The 26598-nt window shown below is 41.3% G+C and overlaps 1 protein-coding gene across 2 annotated transcripts in view; it reads left to right on the top strand.

Moving 5' to 3' along the window:
* Positions 1-25781, top strand: part of LOC146973721 (gamma-aminobutyric acid receptor subunit pi) — a 48651-nt gene extending 22870 nt beyond the window's left edge. For both annotated transcript variants that reach the window (XM_085800551.1, XM_085800552.1), the window contains exons 3-10: positions 11124-11236; positions 13026-13093; positions 14806-15023; positions 17494-17576; positions 22290-22427; positions 22599-22751; positions 24432-24622; positions 24880-25781. In XM_085800551.1, coding sequence (XP_085656677.1) covers positions 11124-11236; positions 13026-13093; positions 14806-15023; positions 17494-17576; positions 22290-22427; positions 22599-22751; positions 24432-24622; positions 24880-25245 — 1330 coding nt within the window. In that variant the 3' untranslated portion in view covers positions 25246-25781. The remainder of the gene's footprint in view (positions 1-11123; positions 11237-13025; positions 13094-14805; positions 15024-17493; positions 17577-22289; positions 22428-22598; positions 22752-24431; positions 24623-24879) is intronic.
* Positions 25782-26598: the final 817 nt, after the last annotated feature.

Raw genomic sequence — 26598 nt, 5'->3', positions numbered from 1 at the left:
GAGTCAGCTACTTGGCATCCTGGAAACCTGCCTGATTTTGGAGATATGCAATGTTTGTTTGCCATTACTTTCATTATTTCCACCCTGTAAAATGACCCCGAAGTTCCTGCAGTGGAAAGGCGCCTCATGAGCATTTTGTGTTTTAGTTTAGACTCTAGAAAGTAGATTGAAGTTGCTCCATCTATATAAAATGACATATAAGACTTGCAGATTTGCCAGAAATAGTCACACATTCTTCATGTCACAAGTCACATTTTTCAGATTCAGACTTCAGTGGGCTTATGAAGACAGTAAATGTTCTGTATTTGGCAGGAGGGAGTGCTTCTATTCTCCTATGTGGAGGGGCTTAGAGAGCTGCCTGGGATAGCATGAAAGGGAGAAACAGCTGCTTTTATCCACAAAAGCCTGCGACACAAACTCAGGAGGACTTTTTTTTCTTTCTTTCTTTCTGCGGTGCCTGGTTGCCTGCCTCTGCATCTCCGAGCCTGGAATGGCTGAGGGGTCTGAGGAAGCCTCGGAAGTCCCTGATGAGTGAGAGATTAATCTCTGTATATGAGAGCAGCAGCGACTTTCCTCAAATCCCATTTCACAGCAGCAAAAAATGAATATTCTCCGCAAAAGAAGAAAAGGAGACATTTAATACAACTTGACAGGCGAAGCACCTCGTATGAGACTCAGGTTTCGAGCACACCTTGGCAAATGAGCTAATGGCAAATGTTTTATCTGCTCTTCCCATCAGTGTGTCACGAGACAATGGACGCCTCGTCTATCTTACAGCCTACTGTACCAAGGAAGTCATGAGTGTATGCTGTATCGGAGAAGCAGTGCAATTTCAACCTTGCATGAAGGGAAATGAGCCGATTACTGTGGTTTCCCAGTTTGATCGGGGGCTGTGAATTAAGACACAAATGTCATTAGCTGTAATTTGAATATGAATGAGGTGGATTCTCTGACTTTGAAGGTCAACTGAGGACTTGCCCTGTTTCACATGGTGTGCTCAATAACTCATCTTTTTCATTTCATTTCATTATCCGTTCCAATTAGGATCGGAAAGGAGCAGGATGAAGAATACTTATACCTGCCCCTTTCTTAAAACAAAAGAACACTTACATCAGATAAAATGCCAGTTTACAGCCAACAGTATAGAGGGATTATCTGTTTACCAACAAATCAGGATGCGTGCGCAACCTGACTGCAGAAAGAACCGGTTGTCATGGTTACCTCTATGGATCTAGTGTAGTCAAAGCGGTGTTTGCTAGCGATGTTGTCAGCCTACTACAACAGTTTATCACCTACTGATGTAGTGTGTGTTTTATACATAGACGGTTTTATAGTTTTATAACGGCAGGAAAAAAAAAAAAGAACGTCAGGACGGAGGATCGAGTTTGTACCGCGGCAACGGAAACTCAGCCACGGGACAAACCACGGACACTCAGAGCACGGCGTCGGTCAGCGGTAAAAACAACACTGTCACTGTGCATCCCTAACGTTACCTACAGTTATTTAACAGACAATAATGTTCAGGAAAATACTCACGATTACAAAACTCAGTGTCTGTGAGGACTGAGGTGCTGCCTGGTCAGAGGACGGACCTGTCTAAAGTCTGGAACAACTGCATAACGTAACTGTAACGTTACGTGCATGGCTGAGTATGTACCGGTAATGTAAAACAATATAGCTTAACGTTAATTAATCTCAGTTTGCTTTCCATTAGTATGTGACCTCGTCTTCAGTCACTGTCATAGTAAACATTTCACAACTCATTCGCTGCAGTTCTCCAGCTGTGCCTGTGGGCATTAGCTTTATCACCATTCAAACCAACGTATCTAACACGTTATATTGCTCAAAATTAATCGCCAATGTACTATTTTCTCTCTCGTTTGCCTTGAAAGGGGTGCGAGTTGACGCTATTATGTAAATTTTGCGCGTTTTGTTATTTTTATCAAAACAATTAGTGCAACTTCCAGCACAAAAAGACATGATCACGGCTCTTGCTGCTCTCTTTCTGCAGGCGACATGCGCAGTAGAACCTCTGTGACGTAGGCTGGTAATCCCTCTATACAAAGAATAAATAAATACATTTTATTTTTTTAAACATCCACAACCAATACCTTCCATCACAACATGTTTCTATATTAATAACCCCTTCTTCAACTGAAAAATATTTGAACAACTCTTCAATTGTTAGTGAATTCCAAAGCTTGACACCCACTGTCACTACCCGATTTGCAACGCTACCCGATTTGTGACAGCTACGTACGGCAACTCCACTTGGACAAACTTAGTTGAATTGACTTAGGATCACTGCCTTATGTGCGTCGCCAGAGACGGTTTATCTTTTTATAAAAAAATTTTTTAAAAATACTTTATTAGTAATGTAAACTGAGGGTTGGTTGTGGTGGTTTGGATCTTTATGCTCAGAAAACAGGAACAGAGGCAGAGACTTTTAGTGTTTACTCACGTCTTTTCTCGCCGGCCTCATCACCATGACAACCACAAACAATCACAACTAAGTTACCACAACACTCACTGAATAAACGAGTCTGCCGCGGCTGTCTTATGACGGACCTCCGCGGTTTTTATTTTATTTTATTTTTTAATCATTTTCACAGTACCGTATTTTAAATTCACAGAACTTTAAGCATGTACGCAAATCGGGCAGTGCCCAAATGAAGTTTGTCCAAGTGGAGTTACCGTAGGCAGCTGTCCAAGATGGCGGCCGGTCTGCGCAGACCGGTGTTGTCACAAATCGGGTAGCGTTGCAAATCGGGTAGTGACACCCACCACAGAAATACACATTTGCTTCAACTTTGTCCTCACCATTTGATGTTTGAAATTAAATTTCCTTCTGTGACTGACATCTTGTGAAACTAAAACAAAATACTTCTGCAAATTTGCAGGTATAAGTCAATTTTTTTTTTGCTTTATATAGAACTAACAGTGTTCCCAATTCAGTCAATTCCCTGAGCTTCAACAGCCCTGACTTAACTAACAATCCATTTGAATGTTCCCTGAAATTAGCATTGTGTATTATTCTTAGTGCCTTTTCTGTAATAAAAACAATGGCTTTATGTGACTTACATAGGTATTGCCCCATATTTCAATGCAGTAACTCATATGGCATAATAACTGAACAATTCAAAATTCTCATTACTTTATAATCTAATATGTGTCTTGCTTTACTTAGAACATAAATATTTTTCGATACCTTGTTTTGTGTGTAAGCAATAGCCTATGTGATTTCCATGTTAGCTTTTCATCCACAACCCAAAAACTGAATCCCTGACACCCTTTCTATCATAACTCTGTTGATAGACAATGTAACATATTCATTATTTTTTCTATTTGTGTACACCATAAACTTAGTTTTCCTCCAATTTACAGATATATTTCAATCATCTCCCAAACTTAAGCTTGTATCATCCGCAAATAGAATACATTGCAAAATCTTTGATACATCACAAATATCATTTATGTACGAAAATAAATAATTTAGGCCGAGCCTTGTGGGACTCCACATTCAATTCTACATATATTTAGGTGTTTGTCTTGCCTTCCGGCCCCCAAAATGTGAGAATTGACAAAAAAAATCTGTACAGTAATGTGCAGGCTCCCTAGTTTGAAATCCATGTGGTTTTACGAGCTGTTCCTTCAGTTGTCTTCCAGTGATGTAACTAGGTTTCGAATTTGCATAATACCATCCCTACCTGGGACTGGTAGAAGGGGTGGGGCAGGGCAAGTAGTGGTTCATTTGCATTTAAAGGGACAGGCACTGAAACCAGCCGTTCTAAACGGGGCTGTTTTGAGAGTATAAAAAAAGAGCTGTAATGATTGATTCTTGGGGTATTTTGACCAAAGCACGTCACAGATATGTCTTTAAGACACCTGGGAACTACTTTAATTTGTGGAATGGGGTCAAAATATGTCATAATATATGATTAGTAGAAAAAGGAAGGAAACAATATAATAACAGAGCAGAGAATCAAATCACATTGTGCTCAGCTGATTTGCACATGCTCCTGAATGGGAGATATTCAGTCAAATTGCTCCCTGTGCGTACAGAACACACATGTTGTACTTCTATGTTTGGCTCAAGTGTCACAGCATCCAAATGGCAGCAGGGATTTCTGTAGTGAGAAGGAGGCCAGCCAAGGGAGGCTGGGAATGAATGGGAACGGGAATACAGTATGAATCAGTGAAAGAGGAGTGAGAGAAACAGGTTGGAGTTAGAGCGTACTATTTGAGTGGGAGGAAGCACTGGGAGAAAGAGTTCCACAGTGAGTTACTCAACGCTCTGTAGGGGTTATGTTCAACTGAATTAATCTGTTGTGAAATGTGCAAGTGCCGCCTGGACTGATGCCTTGTGTGCATTGGAGATTGGGAAGAGAAGTAAAAAAAAAAAAAAAAAAAAAAGGGTGGGGGGAAGGAGGGGGTAGCAAGCTCTATGGGGAGGCTGTGTAATGAAACAAGATCTGAAAAGGCGAACTCCCCCACAGGGTTTGAGTCCTTCATTCCAAGCCACGCTGTCACCCCTGTATTACTCTGTCTGAACCTGTTCCTCCGCCCACACATCTAACATCAAAACACAAGACACATGAGCAGCCTGTGGGCCACAGACTGTATGGAGCAGGAGCACAGGGGCCATGCTGTAGGTAGAGGCTGCTCATGGCTGCAGCTGGCCAGATGTTCAGGGAATATTTCATATTACACACACACACACACACACACATATACTGTATATACATATAGATATAGATGTCGCTCTGTAACTACTCAGTGCTATGAAACTGTAGGCCTTTTATATACGTACATTACTTTGTTCTGGCACTGTGTGTGTATGTGAACCATAGATTTTAAATAAAGATGGACATGACGTCACATACTGTAGTACCATAGACTGTAAAAAGAATGGACGTAGCGTCCGTGACGTCACCCATTGGTTTTGGGGAGTCGTTTTTGTGACTCAAATATGGCGGCCTGAACAGCGCCATGTTGGATTGGCCGGCCGAGAACCCGCCCACTGGCCTCGAAGCAGCCTGTCCACGGAGCTGCTCGGACCTGTCACTCAACGTTTCCGCGCCCTGATTGGCCAGAATTTTAACCTAATAACAGTAAAACGGTAGAGTTAAAAAAAAATTCACCCCCCTCAGAGTGTGTGCGGGGGTAGAAACTATCGATTGAGACGAAAAAACGTTCTGACACCAGGCTTTTAACATGTTTACTGAGGATGTAAAGTCGGCGATTTTAACATGGGGGTCTATGGGGAATGCTCCCTTCTGACACCAGCCCCCAGAGGAATCCGAGGGGATTGCAGTTTTTTGAACGCGGAAGTGAGCTTCACTTCTCAGACCGACAACTGCCCCCTTGTGTAGTACACAGTAGCTGACTCTGCTGAACTCATCCAAAAAGGGGTAAAGAGAAAGGGCACATGTACATGCTGTCTTGTGGTGAACATATGCTCACCCAGCTGTCACTCAATTATGCAGAACTTGAAGCCTTAAGAAAATTTGAATGATTGAGTTGTAAAAACATTAACCCAGATACAGTTGTCACAGAGGGACATTAGCACAGATTTGACACCAAAATCACTTGTGTGATTGTTTTATGTTGTAGATTGCCACTTCTTTTTGATTACTTAACAATTAAGGTTAGGACTATACAATAATAGATATGAATTAAAAATAATATGATATTAATAGTTATGGATATGGATATATATATATAGATGACACATTTGACTCCTTGCTTTCACATCTTTCACATCTGCAAATGAGGTATTTGAGATTTTATGCTTATTTATTGCTAGGGGTCATATTGTGGGTGTACTATTTAAGCTAATTAGCTTCATCATGGTGCAGTGACTGAAGTCAGACGCTGACTATTAATTCTGTGAGAAAGAAAGGGAAATTAGAGCAGAGAGCGGAGAAAAAATATCAAAGAACAAGATTGAGACAGGAGGGAAGAGGAGCAGAATAAGCAAAGCAGAGGGCTCATTACTGAGAACAGTGGAAGATTTTGATCATGACAAACAGGGACAGACTGATCAGTACTTCCTGCTGGCACTTTGCTTTTCACCATATTCACAGAGCTAAGAAGTAATTACACGTGGCTGGCCAATTAGCACATTAGAAGGTGTTGTTTACATCCACAGTGGCATGTGTCTGTATTCATAATATCACTGCAAAATGTGCCATGACAGATAAGGCCCTCAGAAATAAAATGGTGTCATGCAACACTGACATCCTTCGGAGCGGAAAACTGCTGCTGCACCTTCACCGTGATTTGCTCTGCACTTCGCAGAGATCATTGGTCAGTGAAAGACAGAAAGTGTGCAGTGATGAAATAGTCAAAGTTTCTTTATAGCAGCCTGTTGTGTATGACAACAACCGTAAGTCAAAGAGGTTAGGTTGTGAGCTTTTAATTTGTTAAGTATAAAACATTTCATGAATGAATCTGCCTTGGGCTAAAGTGTATTCATTTGTGTTACTGATTTGAGTTGGGGTAGACTACTTGGGACTTCACGACTGTTGCCACTTTATTGAGTAAAACACCACGTTATCATAGTACATGACAAAGCGGTCTCACATTACTCACTGTTAGCTGAGTTTAGAATCAAAGAAAAAGAGAAATACGGGAGCTCAATAATGGCGTCCACTCATCGTGTACTCGTCCTCTCAACAGACCAAAACAAAGGCGTTGTTAAAGGAACATTACAACTGTTACAATGCACTCTAGTTCAGATCAGGGGTCCACCCAGGGCAGGTTGTCTGTCCATCACTAGGCTAACACTTGTAGACAGGAAAAACAAGTTCTCACCCACAGGGAGGAGAAGTTGAACCTTAATGTGTTTGGTTTGTGGGTGGAAGCCCAGCAGGTGGGCTCGCATGATAAGATGCTGGGTCTCAGACTAGTCTCCCCTCTACATTAATATACAAAACCACATCATCATTGATTTGTTTTTCTCTGCTGTACAGTTTTCAAATGTTCAGCCTGGAATATGCAGAGCTCGCTGATGAAGCTCCACAGCAGCTGATGCACGACCTAACAAATTGATTTTTTAAACACATATTTATCATTTTGCAATTGCGTCGAAGCCAAACAGCCGTTTGTGACTTAGTATGGTCGAGGCCATCTTCAGTTCAGTTGTGGGCATTCAGTGTGTCATCTTGTTATCCCTGATAGGCAGCTGGGTGGGCAGGTGTGTCAGGTCTGTCAGCAAGCATTCTGGGAAAATGTACACTCCACAGACAGTGCTTTCATCTGGAGAGAAACTACATAAAAATGAGTGATGTTTGTGTGTGTGTGTGTGTGTGTGTGTGTGTGTGTGTGTGTGTGTGCTTACTGTATGCGTGGATGCCACTGTGGCGTACAGCCTAAATATCCACTTTTCTTCATGATAACATTTCATCCAGAGATAACAGAGATAAGTTGTGTGTATTAGCAGCCGGTGTGATTCTTGGCACATTCTCAGGATCTACCTTTTCCCCTTTTTTTTTTTCATTGTCAGGGCTCAGTGGGTAGCATCTGTTTGGCAGGTTGGAGAACTGAGGTCTCATCCCCGTCTTGCAGGTGAAGGGTTGGACAGCCAAACGTTATGGAGTCTGGGGAATTACAGAGATGGATGGGATGAGAGAAGCCGAGGGCTCTTAGCGCAGATTCTGGTCAAGGAAGCAGTGTTTTATTGTCAGACTGCAAGATACCGTATCTGTTCACATCAGAGACAAATGGCTCTGTTGCTATCAGTAAGTGCAATGTCACAGGAAATCACCTCCAGGATTTATAGCACCTATGGTTAAGTGTCCGCTCCATCATCCTGGAATTCTTCTTTGTGAAGATTTTTTAAACCGTCAAATTTTCCATCTCTTCAAAACATTCTCCTCTCTAACATATTTTACTTGTACATTTCTTGCTGCTCATCTATAATCACAGCAGAGACATACTGTGTGTCTCGCAGAAACACACCCATCTCCCTCATGCAGATGCAAAAGCATTCGTGAAGGTAACGTGGGTCGCGCAGAGCGACCCAGATTGATAATGCAGTATGCCAGAGGCAGAGCGCTGTCACTTCTGTCACTAACATGGCTTTCCCATCCAAGACTGTTGGCTGCTTAAACAACAGGCTGCAAGCCATGTGAGTGAGACTTCATGCAGCATAGCAACAGTGCGCTGGGAGAGAGCTACCCCACTGTCTAAGCCGATTTGACACAGTCAGGTGAAACCAGTTCTGAGTTTCATGGGAGGACTTTTTTTTTCTTCTCTCCTCTCCTGCTCTTCCTTCTTGTAGAAAGCTTTCAGGTCCAGATGTTGAGCTTTCAGGTCATGTGTTGGATCTACAGGAGGGAGAAACGAAAAGAACAAGCGATTATTTCAAAGACAGATGTGGACGCTCACTGAGAAGTGATTTAATGCAGTAAATCTGTGCAACTTTGTAGTTCCCTCCATGTCTGTGCTGTCTCTCTTAGTCAGACCTGCAGGAATTCAGTCAAACCAAGGTTCAAAGCTCCAAGCTGCTCAGATGTTAGAAATGAGAGGTTCAGACAGCATGTTGACTAGAAGTGAAGTAAGTGAAAAATGTGGATATAGCTGTTTTATTGTTAATTTGGTGTGGTCAAACTGCAATTTCTGACCATGCAAGCATCAGGGCCATATAAGGATGTGTTGGTCGGTTTGTTCACCACTGAAATATCTCCACAAATGGAGAAATGGATGGAGTTCATTCATTCATTCATTCATTCACTGATCGATCACAGTTAAATTTGATTCCAAATATTTCCAAGGACAATGACGTTCGGAGAAAGTATTTTTAGATGTGTGTGTTCTGCAGTGTGTGTTGGCTGCACAACATCTTGGATTTCATCTCAGCACCCATGTTAAAGGTAGGGTTGGAGATCCTGGAAAAACAGTTCTAGCAGGCCACATTTTGAAAATACACAAGTCAAAAGTCCAAGCCCCTTTCCTCAGACTTCTCTCTGAAGCCGCAGCGCAGTGCTCATTCAGCATTGGTTCACATCAAGGTGAAGACCCAATGTAATCCCAATGTGTGCACCGCAGCTTTCTCTCATGGCTCATTCATGTGAAAGAAAACACCTAACATCATAATAAACCATCCAGCATCAAGCTTAGAGCTACATTGCCACTTCAGTGGGGTACATTGTATCACTGTGTCATTGTCTTCGACTCTGATCACACACGCCTTTAGTGCACAAAGAGCAGTACATGCAGAGGAGGGAGGGAGGGACAGAGACGGCAGCTTGATTGACACATCACGACCCAATTGACTTGAACATGGCGTTCAAGATGACTGGAAGGTGTTTTTACAGGATTGTCCGTTCCACAGGTGACTGACTTTTTTCATTTTTGTGAAAAAGCATTCAATTAATTGGTTGCAATCGGAGTGTGAAGAGGATTTCAAACAATTGAGTGAAGAATGCTCCAGAATAGGATCTCCCTACCTTTAATGGGTAAGAGAGGGCGCACTGCCTCATGGCTGTGTTGCACCATCTATGAGATTCAGCCTAGTTTTCACACAGGAATCCCAGCAAAGAAAAAGACCTGTTAACTTTTTACTGCTAGCATTTCAATCTGAATATGACACAGACATAAAATATATATGAATATATTATGTAATTGTAACAATTTCAGGAACTTTTCTGACGAAAATGAATCATAATAAAATCTCCAATATCCAACATGAGCCTGCTGAATGTTGTTATACAATGCAAACTCTATGTAGAAAGACAGAAGGGTAAAAGACACACACACACTCTGGCATCAGCCTTTTCTGTTGCTGTACTCTGTGTTTCGGGCATGGTGACATTGTCATTGCTAGCATGTCAGTATGCAGATTAGCTTTTAGATGAAATTGTTGTTACTTAAGCACAGCAGGACGAAGCTGTTAGCATTGCCATTTATTTTTATATTTTAGAGTCTAATTTCACTGCAGACCAATTTCATTCTATAAAGTATGCAATGGTTGTGTCTGCCTACAGCAAGCGAGCTATAATGGGGGACATGTAGCATTTTATCATCAATAAGTCATGGCATTCATCTAGAGATGTTTCTATAATTAACATACAGCCTATATATATATATATACTGTATATATGAACAAACAACAGAGGGATGTTGTTTTAAACATGCAGCATCACTTTGACAGAAGGCAACAGGGTCTATGGAGGACACTGTGACGCAGGCGTGAGATTGAAACTAATTATCCAGGTCAGTTCATCTGTTTCCTGCAATTACACAGGTATCAAAACGAACTTGTTGACATATTTGAAACATCTTCACCGCAACACTGAACGCCGTGGATATTACTTGCTGATGGTGTGCGATAACAAAAGCAGCTCATCTCGCCTCTGTGCTCCTTGTGTCTTTGTCATACATTTGACTACAGCAGCGTTCAAGTGACAGGGGGGTGGGGGGTCTGAAATGCTGCCAGTGTATGGAGATGAATGTTTTCTGCCTCTGCACATGGCCTGATCTGTCTTGCTTCAGCCCCTCTTACATCATAGCACGTGCCTCAGGGCTTTCTCTCTACAGAGCAGGCGTTCTGTATTTAGAGCCTGATTTATACGCAAACACATACACACACACTCACACACGCACACACACACACACACACACACCACTCGGGAAGGCGCAATGAGTATTCTTTTTCCCCTGCCGCAATTGCCAGCAATATAATCATCTTCCCACACTTGAGTGTGCCTTTAAGGATAGCATTCAGAAGGAATGGGAGAAGAAAAATCTCATGAAAGCAAACAGTAATTTTTAAAGCCACGACTGAAAGGAGAAACAGGTTTAAACATCCTCAATTCAACGTAATCTAATAAATTTTTTAGAAAAAGCTAAACATATTTTTCTTTAGCTCCTTTGCTCTATTTCTTCCTGGTTTTCCTTGTTTTCATTTTCAAGTTGCCACTTCAATCCTCTCCCTTCTCTTTGACTTAGCACGGTTTGAGAGATTTGCTGTAGAACTCAATTGACGCCCTGCAGATTCTGTGAATAGGGGAGGCGGTCGTGTGAAGGAATCCACCAGGTAAACCCACGACGAGAGGAAAAATAATTCTCTTTCTCTGCCTTTCTCCCGCTCTCTCTTTCTTTTCTGTCTTTGTTCTCAGGTTGTTAGAGAGCTCGCTGCTCAACGCAGAAGTGAAGGAAGGAGAGATCCTGCCGCCTACCATTCAGAGGCTGATGAAAGGATACAACAAGTACCTTAGGCCTTTCTTTGACAGTAAGGAAACTGGAGACACATGCAGCCATGGAAATGACAGAACACTCAGGGGAAATGTGTGTTTGACAGAGAGGGGCTCGTTTTGCAATTTTGTGCTTGCATGTCCCTTCTGAGTCACACAGGCTGACATACATATATTTGAATTTACTGCATATGTATTTCATAATATGAGATGAAGTCAAATTTATCTTTGAAATTGCTTTGACTATAATTACCGTTGGTGTAATGAAATCTTGACAAGGAAATATGTGCAAAAGAAAACACGCACCACCACTGAGTTCAGGCTGTAAATCAGAACATGTGCATTAACTAATACAGCATTTTGACATTATTAAATCTAAAGATATAACGTTGTCAGTAGCTTAACCAAGATCAGAGCTGCACATATTTTTCACCAGTCGACTCATTTACATGCCATGAAGAAACAGTGTTCACTTTCAGAGGAACAATGTTATATCATTCGCTGCAAATCCCTCGTCACTCTTATTGTTCCAAGCTCCGGGAATCCGTCACAATGTGATTATGCTTTGTTTACCCGCTGTTTGATCTGTAATAACTCCGTGAACTTTACCAAGGCGAATGCTGTGTAACATAATCACCACTCCTCCTGCTGCCCGGAAACACAGGTGTAGCTCACACTGATGAACACAAAACACACACAGATGTAAATACATATATTGATTTTTATTAAGCATCCAGAGATGTTTCACTGAAGCGTGCAGCACTTCCATCTTTTTTTCAAACCACACATTCAGTAGAAGTGAAATTATTTCCAACATTTTGGTGCACAGTGCAGAGATTCTCGGCTTGCCAGTCCCATCCTTATACCAGACAGCCTCGGGCACAGCCAGTAGCTTTGCTTATTGCAGTCAAGCCAAGGTATATTGAAGCAGAATGTACCCTAACTCAAACCTGATCATTATTTTCAAAGCTCAAGTGACCTGAAAGTAATAACTTAACATTTGGGGTAATTTGCTTTCTTGCTGTTAGTTGGACCGACATGTTAGTGAACGGTAGAGGAGGTGGAAGGAGGATTTCTCCCCTGTTTCCAGTCTTTAAGCTAAACTAACTGGCTGTCTGTATCTACTGGACAGACAGGGAGCAAATTAATGATCTAACTCCCCATGGAAGCCAATAAGAACATTTCCCAAAGTCTTGAACTGTTCCACTAGTTAAACTCCTGCAGAGGCAACTAATGTTTTGTTTAAATTGTGAGACTTTTTGCAAAAGCAACACAAACAGAAATGCACAGATGCCTGCTTATACAGTAGATGCACTTGGATGCACTACCTACACAGCCATACCCACACAACTACAGTCGCAAACACAAAGACATGTAGGCTGTCTGCGATCTGACAGCGGGCTCATTACTCTCTCTCAGAGAAATGAAGATTGATGAGAGAGAGAATCAGACTGGAGAGATGAAACATAGCAGAGCGGCAAAGTTAAAGTTACCCCTCTTTGATGGTGAATCAGCGAGACCTAATTCCCTCAAGGAGGTTCAGACTCAACAGACTGCAGCTGTTTATGTGCTATATGTCTTCAGCATTTCTGAATATTAAATCCTCCAACAACCTTTCACCATACACCACTCATACAAGGCGATCAGCAATCTCTGCGCCTTCTCGTTGTACTGTATTCTGTTATGTCACACAACTGGTAGTCACATGTACTGTACAATTTGCATGTGCGTTAGTGGAAACACACTTAAAACTGTGGGGATAATCCAGTGTGTAAAGAGTAGATGCCACATGCACCACTTAATTACTGGTTTCCTCTTTGTTTCTAGATGGTCCTGTAACAGTGGGCATGAGTCTGGATATCGCCAGCATCGACACCATCTCAGAGATCAACATGGTAAGATTCACCTACAACCTTAATGTCACTTTAGGGCTATTGTGTTTTTACTACCAGACCAAGGTCAACCGGTCAATGTGCTGGATCCTTTTATCTGCATCTGCGTCAATCTTCTTAGTTTGGATTTGTGTTATCAGATTAACTAGAGTTGTTTGAAAATGAGGAAGCAATTGATATGAAAAGTTTGAGTTAATGTTTGCCTTGAAAAATTAATTCATTAGAATTGCAAACTGGTAATTAGATATTAATTACCCATTGAATTAATTACCTATAACTGGAATGAGATTGCAACAAATTAGCATGGAAAAAAGTCTCACAAATATTCTTACCTAACAAATCATTAACTTAACTTAATTGACTGTTTTGTTTAAGTATGTTACAAATTAACAAACTGGAACGTTTTTGTTTTTATTATGTTATAACTTATAGAGTTGAAGTTTACTTCAGTAGTGGGAAGTTTATGGGCTATTATTATGTAGTCACTGGGGCTGGTAATTAAGTGGTTTACCATAGTGTGAAGGTGTCCAATATGAGCAGTACTGTAATCCAGGTTATCAGTGAAATCGCTGAAGTTTTTGGAGTGACTGTGGTTTTACAACAGCATCTTAACTATTAAACAACACAAGGCAGAATTGATCAACCACAAAATAACCTTCACATAAAGTAACTTTCAAGTTTTTCTCAATTCAAACTGAATCACTGATCTCTTAATGATCAAGAATCAATCAGTACTAAAGTAATGTAGTCAGGTATGACAGTATGTTGTTAAACCTAATAATCATATGAATCTACACATCTCTGACAGTGTCCCAGAAAAACACATTATGAGATGGATTTTATTGCAGGACTGTTGTATTGGATTGCATTAGATGCATTAGGTGTAGGTAATAAAATGGCCCCTGAGAGTCTACTCACTACTACACAAAGACAGTCAATGTGTAAAGGATGTTGCATTTCTGGTTTGGAAAAAAAAATCAGAGTCATTAACAGCAAAATAAATAAATAAATAAAATCTCAAGTCACAAATTACAGTCACGAAAATGCTAAAAATAACACGTGAACATCAGAACCTTTACTATATAATTGTAAGAACCATTTTTCACTCATTCCCCCTTGGATGCAAGATTCTGAGATTGAATCTCAATAACAACATTCAAGCAGAGATTTCAACTAATCATGTAGCAGCTCATTCTGCTAATAAGCAGTTGGACTATTGATATGTTAACTAACACCAAGATCCACTAGTTAGTTCACATTTAAGCCTCATTTGAACTATTGACACAACACTGGCAGTCCTCTGGGACTGACGGGTGGATCCCTGTGTTGCTGAACATGTGTGTTGAGGAAATGACACTCTCAGCTTGTTGCCAGACAACAACAGGGAGTGATTATCTAGCTACACATGATATAGCATCAGGACCTTTCAAAGTGGATGTCAAAAAATATGTTCAGTGTCCTAAAAGCCAGAGCAGCGTTGCTGACTTAAGGCAATGTTGAGGATTACTGTTGCTTCAGGCACAGAAGGGCTTAGGGACTTGACGCCATCAATACCCAACAATGCAAAAGAAAAGCACCGAGCTGACTAATGAAATACAACTGTGCAAGGAAAAGCTTGGTTTGCAAAAACCTCAACTCGTCTGTCAGCATATTATTGATGTGCTTGTTAAAGTAGCCTATTAGCCCTGTTGTGACCTTTGGGACCGATCCTCTAGGACTACACCGCCACCATATTCCTTCGCCAGCGGTGGACGGACGAACGCCTGGTGTTTGAAGGTAACAAGAGCCTGAGTCTTGATGGGCGGCTTGTGGAGCTCCTCTGGGTCCCCGACACCTTTATCGTGGACTCTAAGAAGTCCTTCCTCCATGACATCACCGTGGAGAACAGACTGATCCGCATCTTCCCCAATGGGACCGTTCTATATGCGCTGAGGTGAGATAACAAACACGAGTGTTAGTTTATTGGGGCGTTGTGTTTGTTTTTGTCTGCTCTGACAGACAATGAAAAGTAGGCCGGGGAATGGGGAAGGAATTGGATGAGGGAGGAAGTGTGGGTTGAATTCGACATAATGTGATCGCAGAGCGGGGAGTTTTGTCAATTCTGTTACTTGGATATTGAATCGTATGAGTAGAGGCGGATGTGATCTGTCAATATAAAGAGCTGTAGTCTATCAAAGCAACATAAGCCCCCCTTGCCCCCCCACCCCTAACATAGAGACTTCTCCAACAGATATTGCTCTGTGTGCAAGGGTTTACCAACTGACAAGCTGTTGTCAACTGTCTGAGACGTAGTTGATTGGATGTCGGGCCAAGCAGAAAGGTTGTAATGTTGAAAGAAAAGGTTATAAATGATGCAGCAAATGAATTTGTTCAGCTCTTTTAAGCCTGCGATGATGGGATTTACATGTCCTACTGTTTGTAGGCCACATACTTTAACCTCAGCTCGAACTCTATATGGATTGTATAATAGCTGTCCGTGGTGATTTCACTTGACTCAGTCAGTCCTTTAGCTCAGCAGTGCTGAACCTCTTTTCATGCATACTGTATAGTCAGAGTTACACAATGAAAGGGAAAATTGGTCACATGGGGGAGAGTCTCAGTGTTATAATGACAAATGTGTAACTATTACAGGGGGAAATGTATGCAGTTGTCATGTTATAGGAAATAGCATCACTGGGAGAGGGGTGGGGTGAGGTATGTGGCTGTTCTTATAGGGGAGCTGGGATGCGAGTGTGATTGTGAGTTTTGATCTTTATGTTTTTATTTATAACATCAATTATTACAGAATGTGTCAGTGTTCTAGTCTTCTTGTAACCTCACATGCGCCATTGCACCACAGCTGCACCACTTCTGGACTTTTGTGTGACAGAGGGAATGAGTATGAGGGTAGAGCTTCACAGTCAGAGAGCAGGACTTGTGAGCGGGCAAGAAGTAAAAAGAAAAAGAAAAGATCAGTCAGGAGGAGGATGAACACATCTGGGACTTTGGGCAGTGACAGAAAGATGACAGGTAAATGAGGAAGACTTATTCAATGCTGTAATTTATGGTTAACGAGTGTCTTCATATATTTGTGATGTAAAATAATCACAAAATCCAAACGTGGGTACAGAAAAGAGGTGGGAATCGGAGAGAAGCTGTATTGTTGACTGCCTGGGTGGATTTTCTGAGTGTATGAGTGATCACTTGGCTCTTATGAAAAGAAACATTCCTAAAAATGCTACCACCGGTACATAACAGATTTCTTAGTGAAAAGAATGACTTTGAAGTTTGTACTGCATAAAAAAAACTCTCAGTACATCCTATTGAGTTAAGATGTTGGATTTTAGGTGTTGGAAAAACAAGAACTGCAATTATGTCAATCAAAAACACCTCCCACATGCACCTAGTCAGCCAATAAAAAGCCTCCAGAGGCTATGAGCCCTCACATCAATCATGAGAGCGACAGAAACTTCTCGTCATGGTTACAGTACGGCCATCATTAGATGCATGCAACACATACATAACTCAATATGTCGATGCTCATGAGAATAGAAACATTTATTACCCTGGAAACCCTTTACCCCTCTGTCAGCGTAGAAGATATTTCCACAGTTTCACTGCATTCAAACATTGTGTTTACTTTGCACTCATACTGAATCCATCATGTCAGGAGGCCCTTTTTTTTTGTATTTGTATATTTTATCACAGAGGATGAAATCTATGTTTCATATGAGAAAACAAAGCAAAGAAGAACAAAAGGAGAATATACTTGGATGGCATCCAACATAAATAACACAGCCTCTTCCCTTCTGCTCAGTATCTGTAGTATATAATGTAAAGATTCCAGTGGAAATGAATGAAAACAAGGAGATGTCATGAGGATTTTTATGTTGTGAATGGGACTGATCTTTTATCAACTTGTCTTCATATGTTTCCATTATGTATAGCAGCAATTTCCTCTGCTACTCACTCCTAGCTGACTTAGAGACTCATTTAGATATGGAACCAACACTTCACTCAACGCTAAGGGATACTTATGCATGGCCTTTAATCTCAGTTCTAGAAATAAGGACAAAAATTTCATCATTGTATACCCAGGGAGGATTTAACCATAATGGTCCAGATTTGCAGCCTGACAGCAATGTAAAGTGAAGACTTTATTCTCTGTTACCAGTGATCGCCAAGCTCCATTCATGCCTTGTATAAATCATACACACACATTAATTTACACCGAAAAAACCAAGCCAGCCGATTCTGATACAACAGCACAACTTGAGCCAGAAAATAATTCCCAAATCTCCTCTTTTGTTTGTTTGAATGAACGCCTGCTATGTGTTGCAACCACTGATGCAAAAAAATAACATCTAATGCAGGTATCCTCTTTCATGGAATCCCCTGTTAATAACATCATATCTGCTTCTTAGGATTACCACCACTGTGGCCTGCAACATGGATCTGACCAAGTACCCCATGGACAAGCAGACCTGCACGTTACAACTGGAGAGCTGTAAGGACACTTCACACTCAATAGAGAAAATCAGACGTCTGCAGCTTGAAGCTGTGGCAGGGTTGGTGGGTGTTGGTGGGTGATTTCAAATGAATCTTGATCAAACCAAAGGATCAAACAGATCACTGTCTCTCATCTTCTAAACTAACTGCTGGCGTGTGTGTGTCTCAGAGTGTGTGTCTGTGTCTGCGTCTGTGCGTGTGTGTGCGTGGTCCAGGTATTCCTCATGTTGTGAGGACCTTAATCTGTGGGGACTTGTCCTAAGGGGACAAAAACAAGTCAAACGTCATTAGATTTAAGGTAAAGACTTGTTTCAAAGGTTAGGGAGACGGTTTGCCAGCCTCTTAAATGAATATTTCAACAGCTAAGGGAACACACAGTCACTCTCTTGCTCAGTGATAGATGAGAAGATTGATGCCACTGTGATGTGTGTCTGTCACGTGTGAGGGTGTCAGCAGGTGGCTATTAGCTTAGCTGAGCAGAAAGAAAGCAGGGGTAAACAGCTAGTCTGACTATGTAAAGACTTCACAATGCATTTGCAATCAAATATAAGACAAACATACTTTTTTGTTTGTTCACAGCAAAGTTTCACATATTGATCTTCTCTAAGGGCTTAGTCACACCAGTTCACTTGCTTTGGTGCGGACCAAATTTCTTTTTATTTGGTGCAGTTTGTATTCACTTGTATTCACTCAATTTTTTTTACAAGTGGACCAACTTTGTAATCAAAAGCATGTGTGTGTCACAGTCGCTCAATCATTGGATAGAAATTATTGGCGGGATCTTGCATAAAAAGTACACAATGCAGGTCATGCATGTGTGGCAGGACGCAGGAGGGTCCGGGTGGGGTTTGAACCCTATAGTCTCCCGGGTAAGAGTCATGCGCGCTTACCATTCAACCAAAGGGATATCCCTGTGGCCAAGTAGCCAGGGCACATGATCAATTGGAGGCATAGTGACAGGACCGTCAACTGTCTCACATGCATTTCTCGCTGCTCTTTTAATTTGGTATTTCCACTCGCACCTGTCGCAACACTATATGATTACGACAGCAGACTTCATCAGCAGAGAACAGATCAGGTAGGCTACTAAGTTGAGTTGCTAACGAGTGATGATTTCCACATTTCTGACAACAATGGAAGCCTGTTGAATCCAAAAAGGGTGCTTGGATTTTGCATTTGGTTGGGAAAAGGTCTGGACTGCATTCACACCACAAACACATTATACCAGGGCTCGTTACCGGCTCTGGTGCGGACCAAACAAGTGAACCAAGTCCCAGCTGAAGAGGTGGTCTTGGTTCACTTGTTTGGTCCGCACCAGAGTTCAGTGGTTTATATTCACACCTACCCAAAAGGTCCGACACCAAGGAAAAAGTCCATTTCAAGTGAACTAAACAAGCCTGGTGTGAATACGCCCCAACTCTTTGCCAAAAAAGAGGCATACTTCCTCAAAAGTTAAACTATCACATCAGTCCAGATATGCTCCTCTCAGCAGCCTTTTTTCCAAAAGACCCTTCAGCACCATATTTTAAGGGTGAGCCTGTGCTTGACACCCAGCCCACCTAATCTTACAAATCCTTTAAACCTGTATTAATATCTCAGGATTTCAAACCTCTGCCAGGAGGACTATCTTGATACGAATCATTTCTTGATAAAATTCTGGGATTTCTTGGCATTACCTTGAGGACAAGAGGAGGTTTGTCTAATTTGGAAATATGTTCAGTGTTTTCAAGGGGGAATGCACAGGCAGTATGTTTATAATTAAAGCAAATCATTATCAAGATTAAATAACAGGACAGAAAGGATTTATGATTATTATTTTTTGGCTGCACCAGGGATGGAAGGAAGCGAAAGTTCCCCTCTCGTCTCTCAGCCTCCCTTACTCAACTGCCATCTTGGCTTTCCAGCTTGCTTTTGCTCCCTGCTATTAAATGACAGCCAGTCAGGCTAAGCTAAGTCTGATCCCTGCCAGAAGCCCACCAGGACATCAATGCCAAATAAAACATTTAACGGTAGCTCCAGTCCCACTTAGCACACAAAAAGACATCTGGAGGTTAAAGTTAGGTAACTGAGAGGATGATGGATCCTTCCTCCTCTGCTTCAATAATTCCGGGCGAAATATCTTCATCTTTCTCTCGCTCTATCTTTCTCTCTTTTTTAGCCTTTCTCACAGTCTCTCCCTCTCTTATCTTGCTGCTCTGCCTCTCCTGTTTTCTCCTTGTCTCTCTCTTCATTCCTCCACTCCTTCAATCTCTATTTCCCTCTTGCTATGTCTCTTTATGAAGATGTATATTCAAGGATTTATTTCTTTTAATGCTGTGCCAGAAGTGGATCCTCTGCACAGGAAGAAGGTTTAAAGAGAGTGTTTTTGTGGGAGGGTGCAGGGCATTTAGAGCACTCTGACAGCAGAGGATAGTCACAGTATTTACTGATCCTTTGTGATCTTTGCTTACATTTAACTTTTGGTGGCCCAATTTAAATACTCTTTAAATACTGATTGTTTAAGTGGCTATTTGTTTTCTTGAGACCCCAAAGCACTGGAAGCTTAAATGTACCCCATGCACATCTTTCCATGCTATTGCACTGTATGTCAATGCCAACCTCTGTCTCTTTCCTAAGCTACTGTAAGAGCTTTGGTCAGGAATATAATGAGTTCTCCCAGTGAGGGTCTCATCACAATGAGAGAGGAAACGGTGCATTAAAGGACCTTTCAGCATAAATGTCACCACTGCCCTTCATTAGTGGACTTTGCTCCTAGCATCATGCTTCACCCTGATCAATAACATACAGCGCTATGTGGTTTAAATTGGGAGGAATGATAGCGCATTAACAAGCAGCCTGTGTACAACAGATTACAGAGGTGTATTCCAGCTTCAGCCCTTACTCCTTCCTCTCCTTTCCTGTTCTCTTGCTCCCTCTGCAGATAACTGTGGAAAATACACCACAGAGGTTTTGCCTTCTTTATTATTACATCTTCTTGTCCTTAATAAATTTATCATTAGAACCACACCTGGTATTATCTTTGAAACCATTATGCTTACATTGTTATATAAAGCACCGCCACATTTAGCTGTGGTATCTTTGCCAATGTTAATTTTGCATGCTTTCTTTTCCTGAGTTTTATTTGGGTTATCTGGACTCTCTAGGGCCCGGTGCAATATGCATGATTAGTCTGTTATGGTATGAGGCAAGAGTTAAGCTCTTCATCAAGACTTCCTTTTTTCCCCCCCTTTTTCGCGACCCCCTTTGAAGAACTGGATGAACAACACAGATGCATTTCCATTAGCAATTCCTGTTGGATCCCTCTGTGTCAAACTGTGTTATAGTGAATAATGGGGGAATCTCCTGTTTCCACTGTGGCTTTAACTACATGCATGAAACATTAACATATTTTAAAGGCACTTAGTATGCCAAATTTGTGTCTTGTTTCAGTGGCATATATTTTTGAGGGTTGCACTGTGTAGACCTCACCCATTTGCTTCTCTGGGGAAACACGATGCCTTAAACTAGCTCTTCAAAGGTCTTTTCACATTCCCTTTGGTTCTTGCCAGATATCTCTCTTGTGTTGATGTTTAGCATTAGAGGGAATTTACCACCCACCTCAGGCTGCAATCCCAAACAACTCAACCGTGAGAGGATCAGACTTTAGCATAGCTTTAGCAATTAACATTCCCAACTGTTTTCACCATTGCTACTTTGGGATTTAGTTTCAAAACACCACTGACATGATTTCCATGTCATTATCATCATCATTGTTATAAATGATGGCAGTTTGCTAGTTAATTTGTAATGTGCTGTTAATATCACCGCCTGCACACTGTGTTAACCATTTAAGGGTAACTGATATCACTGCTCATCCATCAAGCTGCTGTTGCACAATCCACTGAATGGTAAACTGTTTTAAGGTACGAGACTTAATGAGCTATGAGTTTTATCAACCGAATAACATTTACATATTATCACCTTATAAAGTTTTATGGCGAACGTGTTCAGTATAAACATTCGTCATCTGGAGTTGTGATGGGGCAAGTTTTTATCTGATGGAACATATATGGCTCTTTAGCTGTAAAATGCTCAACTGTAATCACCAGCCAGCAGCTAACAGAGTCCACCTTCTGTTAGATGCTTGACAGGTTCATACAGTGGGTTTATCGTTTTTATATCTTCACACCATGTGACAGCTGTGGCCGGAGGCATTACGTTTTCAAGTTATCCATCTGACTTGTTGATGTGAACACGATATCTGAGGAGCGCCTTGCGGTGTTTTTTCATGTATGATACAAACGTTCACTTGGACTCAGATGTGAGCTGATTGTAAATTGAATGGCCAAAGAAGGTCACTGTGGCCTCACAAAACATGTTTTTTTGGCCCAAACTAAAAAACTACACTGGCTAATTAACTGCGACTGGACTGGTTGGCAGAAGCATGCGACCATATTTTGTCAAAAACAGTTGCCTACTGCAGCCAGAAATAAGATGAACATAAATACTATGAACTGTGACAGTAAAGTTGCTGTTAAACCAAAACAGTTAGTTGAAAGCAACTGTGCGGAGATGAAAAGAACAGAACTGGGTAATGACTCTCTGTGGGTTCTTTACTACAAGTAACATTTGATCCATTGTAAATATATAAAAATATTGATTAGCGGAGCTTTGAATTATTTCTTGTGATCTCAGTGAGACAGTCATACTCAGTCTCTTTCTTTTCTTGCAGGGGGTTACAACATTAATGACGTCATGTTTTACTGGACCAGAGGAAATGAGTCTGTCAGCGGTTTAGACACTCTACAGCTGGCTCAGTACACAGTGGAGGACCACTACACATCTGTCTCAGAGGCCATCTATGAAACTGGTAATGATGAGATTCAAACCACTCCATAATATTAGTCCCAGGGCAATCCTAACGGTTAAACAGCACTGCAATATCCTTAAACGTAATTGTGTCCCTATGGGAAGATTTTCTGAAGTGCACCGCATGTTTTCTATATATTGACTGACTTCTCTTCTGCTCCTACTCTCAAAGGCCATTACCCCAAGCTGGTCTTCCACTTTGAGCTGAAGAGGAGCATTCTGTACTTCATCCTGGAGACGTACGTCCCTTCGAGCCTCCTGGTGGTCCTCTCATGGGTTTCATTTTGGATTTCTCTGTCCTCTGTTCCAGCACGTATTTGTATAGGTATGGGCCAAAGCAATCTTATCTCACTCAAACGTCACATATTGCTACACTGCACCAAATCTATGTATTGTGCTTCCTGGTCGATGCTGTGCACTGATGTTACAGGAGAAATAATTCAACCTATTTCTCCTTTTTCATCAGTCATCAGTGTTTGTTTACTATAACACAGATGTAAGAGATGTTTGCTTTCCTCTGAGCACAAATGTTGGTTTGGGTATTTTTGATTTGAGAGGACTGATGGTTGAAGAGAGCGCCTGTGACACTGGTGTTATCTAGTGGGAACATCCAAACATAGATGTTCTGTTGAATTAGATCCACCAGTCCTCCAGGGGAGACTGTTGGATTTGAGTTCTCAAAACAAACACAACTACTATTTTTTTTAACCTTAACTGTGAGAGTGTGTGCAACTTTAGCATCTCATTTATTCAATCCGTGAATACTGTCATCACTATGACGCTGACCAAACAAGAGCTGGAGGAATATTTTTAACTGTGGAGAAAGTTTGTCTCTTTTCTTCCAGGCCAGTCTAACCCTCAGCAAGAAAGCAAATTAAAATATTTACTAAAAAACATGGAAGTACTCAAATTAAAACATTTTTTTTCAGATGACTCTTCAGAAGCTCAAGTATTACAGATGTTGGCACAGAAGAATCAGCACACTCATCTGCTGGACTTGTTTTAATCCAGTTTTAAGTCATATTTTTTAGGTACATTTATTTACACCTTGTTAATTTCCAACTTTATTTTTTTTAACCAGAATTTGGTTTTTAGTCGTTAAAGAAAAGAGCCAGGCCAATGAGACAGTCTTTGTCCACCGAGGCACAAATCATTGATTTTTAAAATAAAACTTCTCTACTCTGTTTCAATCTGTTTTAATATCCTGATCTGTTTGTTATGGAGAGAAGAACACCTCTGTGGATAATTCGAGTACCGGTAAAAAGCTTCTGAATGTCTGGTCAAAAGTTATCCAAAAGAAAACAAAAAACAAAAAAAACCTCAGCTTCCAGCGTCTCCGAGACATCCTCTGTCCTTCATAAAGCTCAGGTGAATCACTGATTTTTTCAGTGTTTTTAATCCACTGGTCTATTTGTTATGGAGAGGAAGACACCTCTGTGGATAATCTATAATCATCTACTGCTGGAACGTCTGGTTCGTTTATTTATTCCTGAAACAATTGAAACAAAGTTTAGCAGTGGTCTCAGGTCACAACCCTTCTCCAACGACTCATGTCCATTTTACAGCATCAGTGAAACATTTGGCCTCTGGTGTCATTTTTTTCTGGTTATAATCACTGGCTCTGTCTGACTTTGAAAAGGTACGGCGGTGAATCATTTTAACCTGACTGAAGGAATCTGAACCGGAAGAAGCTTAGGGCAATGGCGGTGAAGACGTGAACTCTGACGATCCCATGTTATTTCATGACGTCACCTACTGTCGTCTCTTGTTGTTCTTTTCATTCAGAGAGTGAACAAACTGTGCGTTTACATCAGTGATTGCACAGCAACAGAGATTCAGTTCGATCTGGAACAGGGTTTAATCTGGTTGAGGTGTTTACTGTATATGGAGCATTTTCATTCGGTTTGGACATCTAAACTGATTCTAATTGGAACATTTGGCTCCATGTAAACCCAACTAGTGTTGAGCTTATCTGCTCATCTCATTGGTGTTTGTCCTGTGACAGGAGTGACCACGGTGCTAACCATGACCACTCTGATGATGGGAGCCCGCACGTCACTGCCCAACGCCAACTGCTTCATCAAGGCCATCGACGTGTACTTGGGAATCTGCTTCAGCTTCATCTTCGGAGCGCTCATCGAGTACGCTGTGGCTCACTTCTGCACGCTCACATACTCCGACGCACACATGCTCATGGTGAGAGCCTCCTGACTGTTCTGCTCTTTTGTGGGTTGTTGTGGTCTTTGATGTTGTGGTTGGTCACAGTCATTGTCTTCATGATACGGTGGTCATTCTTATCCTCGTCACCACCATCATTGTCATCGTCATCATCATCATCATGTCATCATGAATATTCCGGGGTAAGTTGAAGAAGTTTGTCAAACTTTCAAATATATAATCAGGGTTTTGTTCCTTTTTAAAACTCGCCGTACCTTTTTCTCACGCTCCTACAGTACCGCCACCACATGCACGACTTCGACGACGAGATGAACGGCATCGTCACCACCATCTCCACTCACTCCAGAGCCAAGAGACGCAAGGAGCCTGCCGCAACTCCCGCTCCAGCTCCTCCCGCCACAGAACTCACTGTCACCCCCTCCAGCCCCTCGGGCAGCGAGCCCAAGCCTGAGGCGTCGCCCCCGGAGCCCACCACCAACTGGTGCCTCACTGCCCTGGCAACCGTCCGCAAAGTGCTCCGCTCCTTAAACTGCTGTCACGTGGAGAACCCCCACCACATAGACAACTACTCCAGAGTCTCCTTCCCCCTGTCTTTCGTCATGGTCAACCTGCTCTACTGGACATATTATCTGTACTTCTAGCATTCGCTCGAGTGCAACTTGTCCCAGAAGAGTGTGAGACAGAGAGCGTATGTAGACAAGAAGTGTACTTTGCTATATGTGTTACTTAGATGTGTTCTGAAATGAGTGTGTTTAATTACTACATTTGGATTTATGAGCAAAGTAGCTGGGGTTGGTTTAGGGAAGTAATAATGCTTATGATTACAGCTCCTTTTTTTATAATAACATGTATAAGTCATATATAAGTCAGATTTTATACATCTGGCTTTATTACAGAGACTGGGTCTACCTGATACTGACTGGTATGATTTGATAAATTCTGATATGCCTTGGGATGAAAAAGGCTGTAGCTTGCAAAAAAAAAAGAAAAGGCCAATCTGCATCTTTCATGCAATAGTATCATTGTACAGGATGTAACTGTCTGACACGGAGAAGATGGAGCTGTACTTCAAAGCTTTACGACAGAATTTACTAGCACTGTCGAGTGAGGGTCCATGTCTGTTTTGATGGATAGATCATTGATACTTTACAACTTAATTTTCCATTTCTGCCTGCAGGTAGGATTTGAGGTGAAAAAATGAAAAGTAACGTATTGCAGAAGAGGTGTGAAAAAGAGAAAGGAGGGAGGTCGAAAAATAACTCAACAAGAGAGTGTATTAATAACTATAAACCAGTCTCCCAAGGACGATCATTTCTGCTCACTGAAATCTCACTTTCTTCTGTGTCCTTCTGTGAGTTATTTTTAATTCCGGGAGAAATACTGTCTCTCCTTGCCTGGATTTATTTTTTTCATTGACACTATAAATGTAGTGGCCTTTGATCCCTTCAGTCGAACTCTGGAAATCTAGCCACCATGAAAAGTCTTATGGCACTTGTCATCACACAAATCTGCTCTGCTGCTCCTTAAGGAAGGCAACTTGCACACATAATAGTCATGGAACTACACAGTGTGCAAAAGTATAAAGATTTTTTAAAGTTCATATTAATAAATGGAGTGATATATCATATTGACATTGTAACTAATACCAGTTTATGTCCCTCACCTTTCAGACAATTTCATCAAATCAGCTCATAGGAGCTCAACGACTGCTGATAGGACCAAACTTTTAACTATAGCTATCTCCTGTTCATAAGCAATGACAATGCAAAATAGATTATTATTAACCAACTAATGATGAGAAATATGTAATAACATTGTAAATAACATATCTTCCTCCATTTAGTTTAGTTTAGTTTAGTATAACACTGCAATAAATTAGCATGCTAAGGCTAGCATAAGCTGTGAGATTGGGCCTCATAACATGGCTGTCTGAGGAGACAGAATTAACATCAGGAGCTAACTAGCTAAATACACAGTCACCCATAAAGTTGGAA

The sequence above is a fragment of the Trachurus japonicus genome, chromosome 15 (genome assembly GCF_045865225.1).
Source record: "Trachurus japonicus isolate A0001 chromosome 15, Traja_1.0".
In the NCBI taxonomy this organism is placed as follows: domain Eukaryota; kingdom Metazoa; phylum Chordata; class Actinopteri; order Carangiformes; family Carangidae; genus Trachurus; species Trachurus japonicus.
Note: the sequence above shows the minus strand (reverse complement) of the source record. Positions and strands in the feature narration are given on the sequence as shown.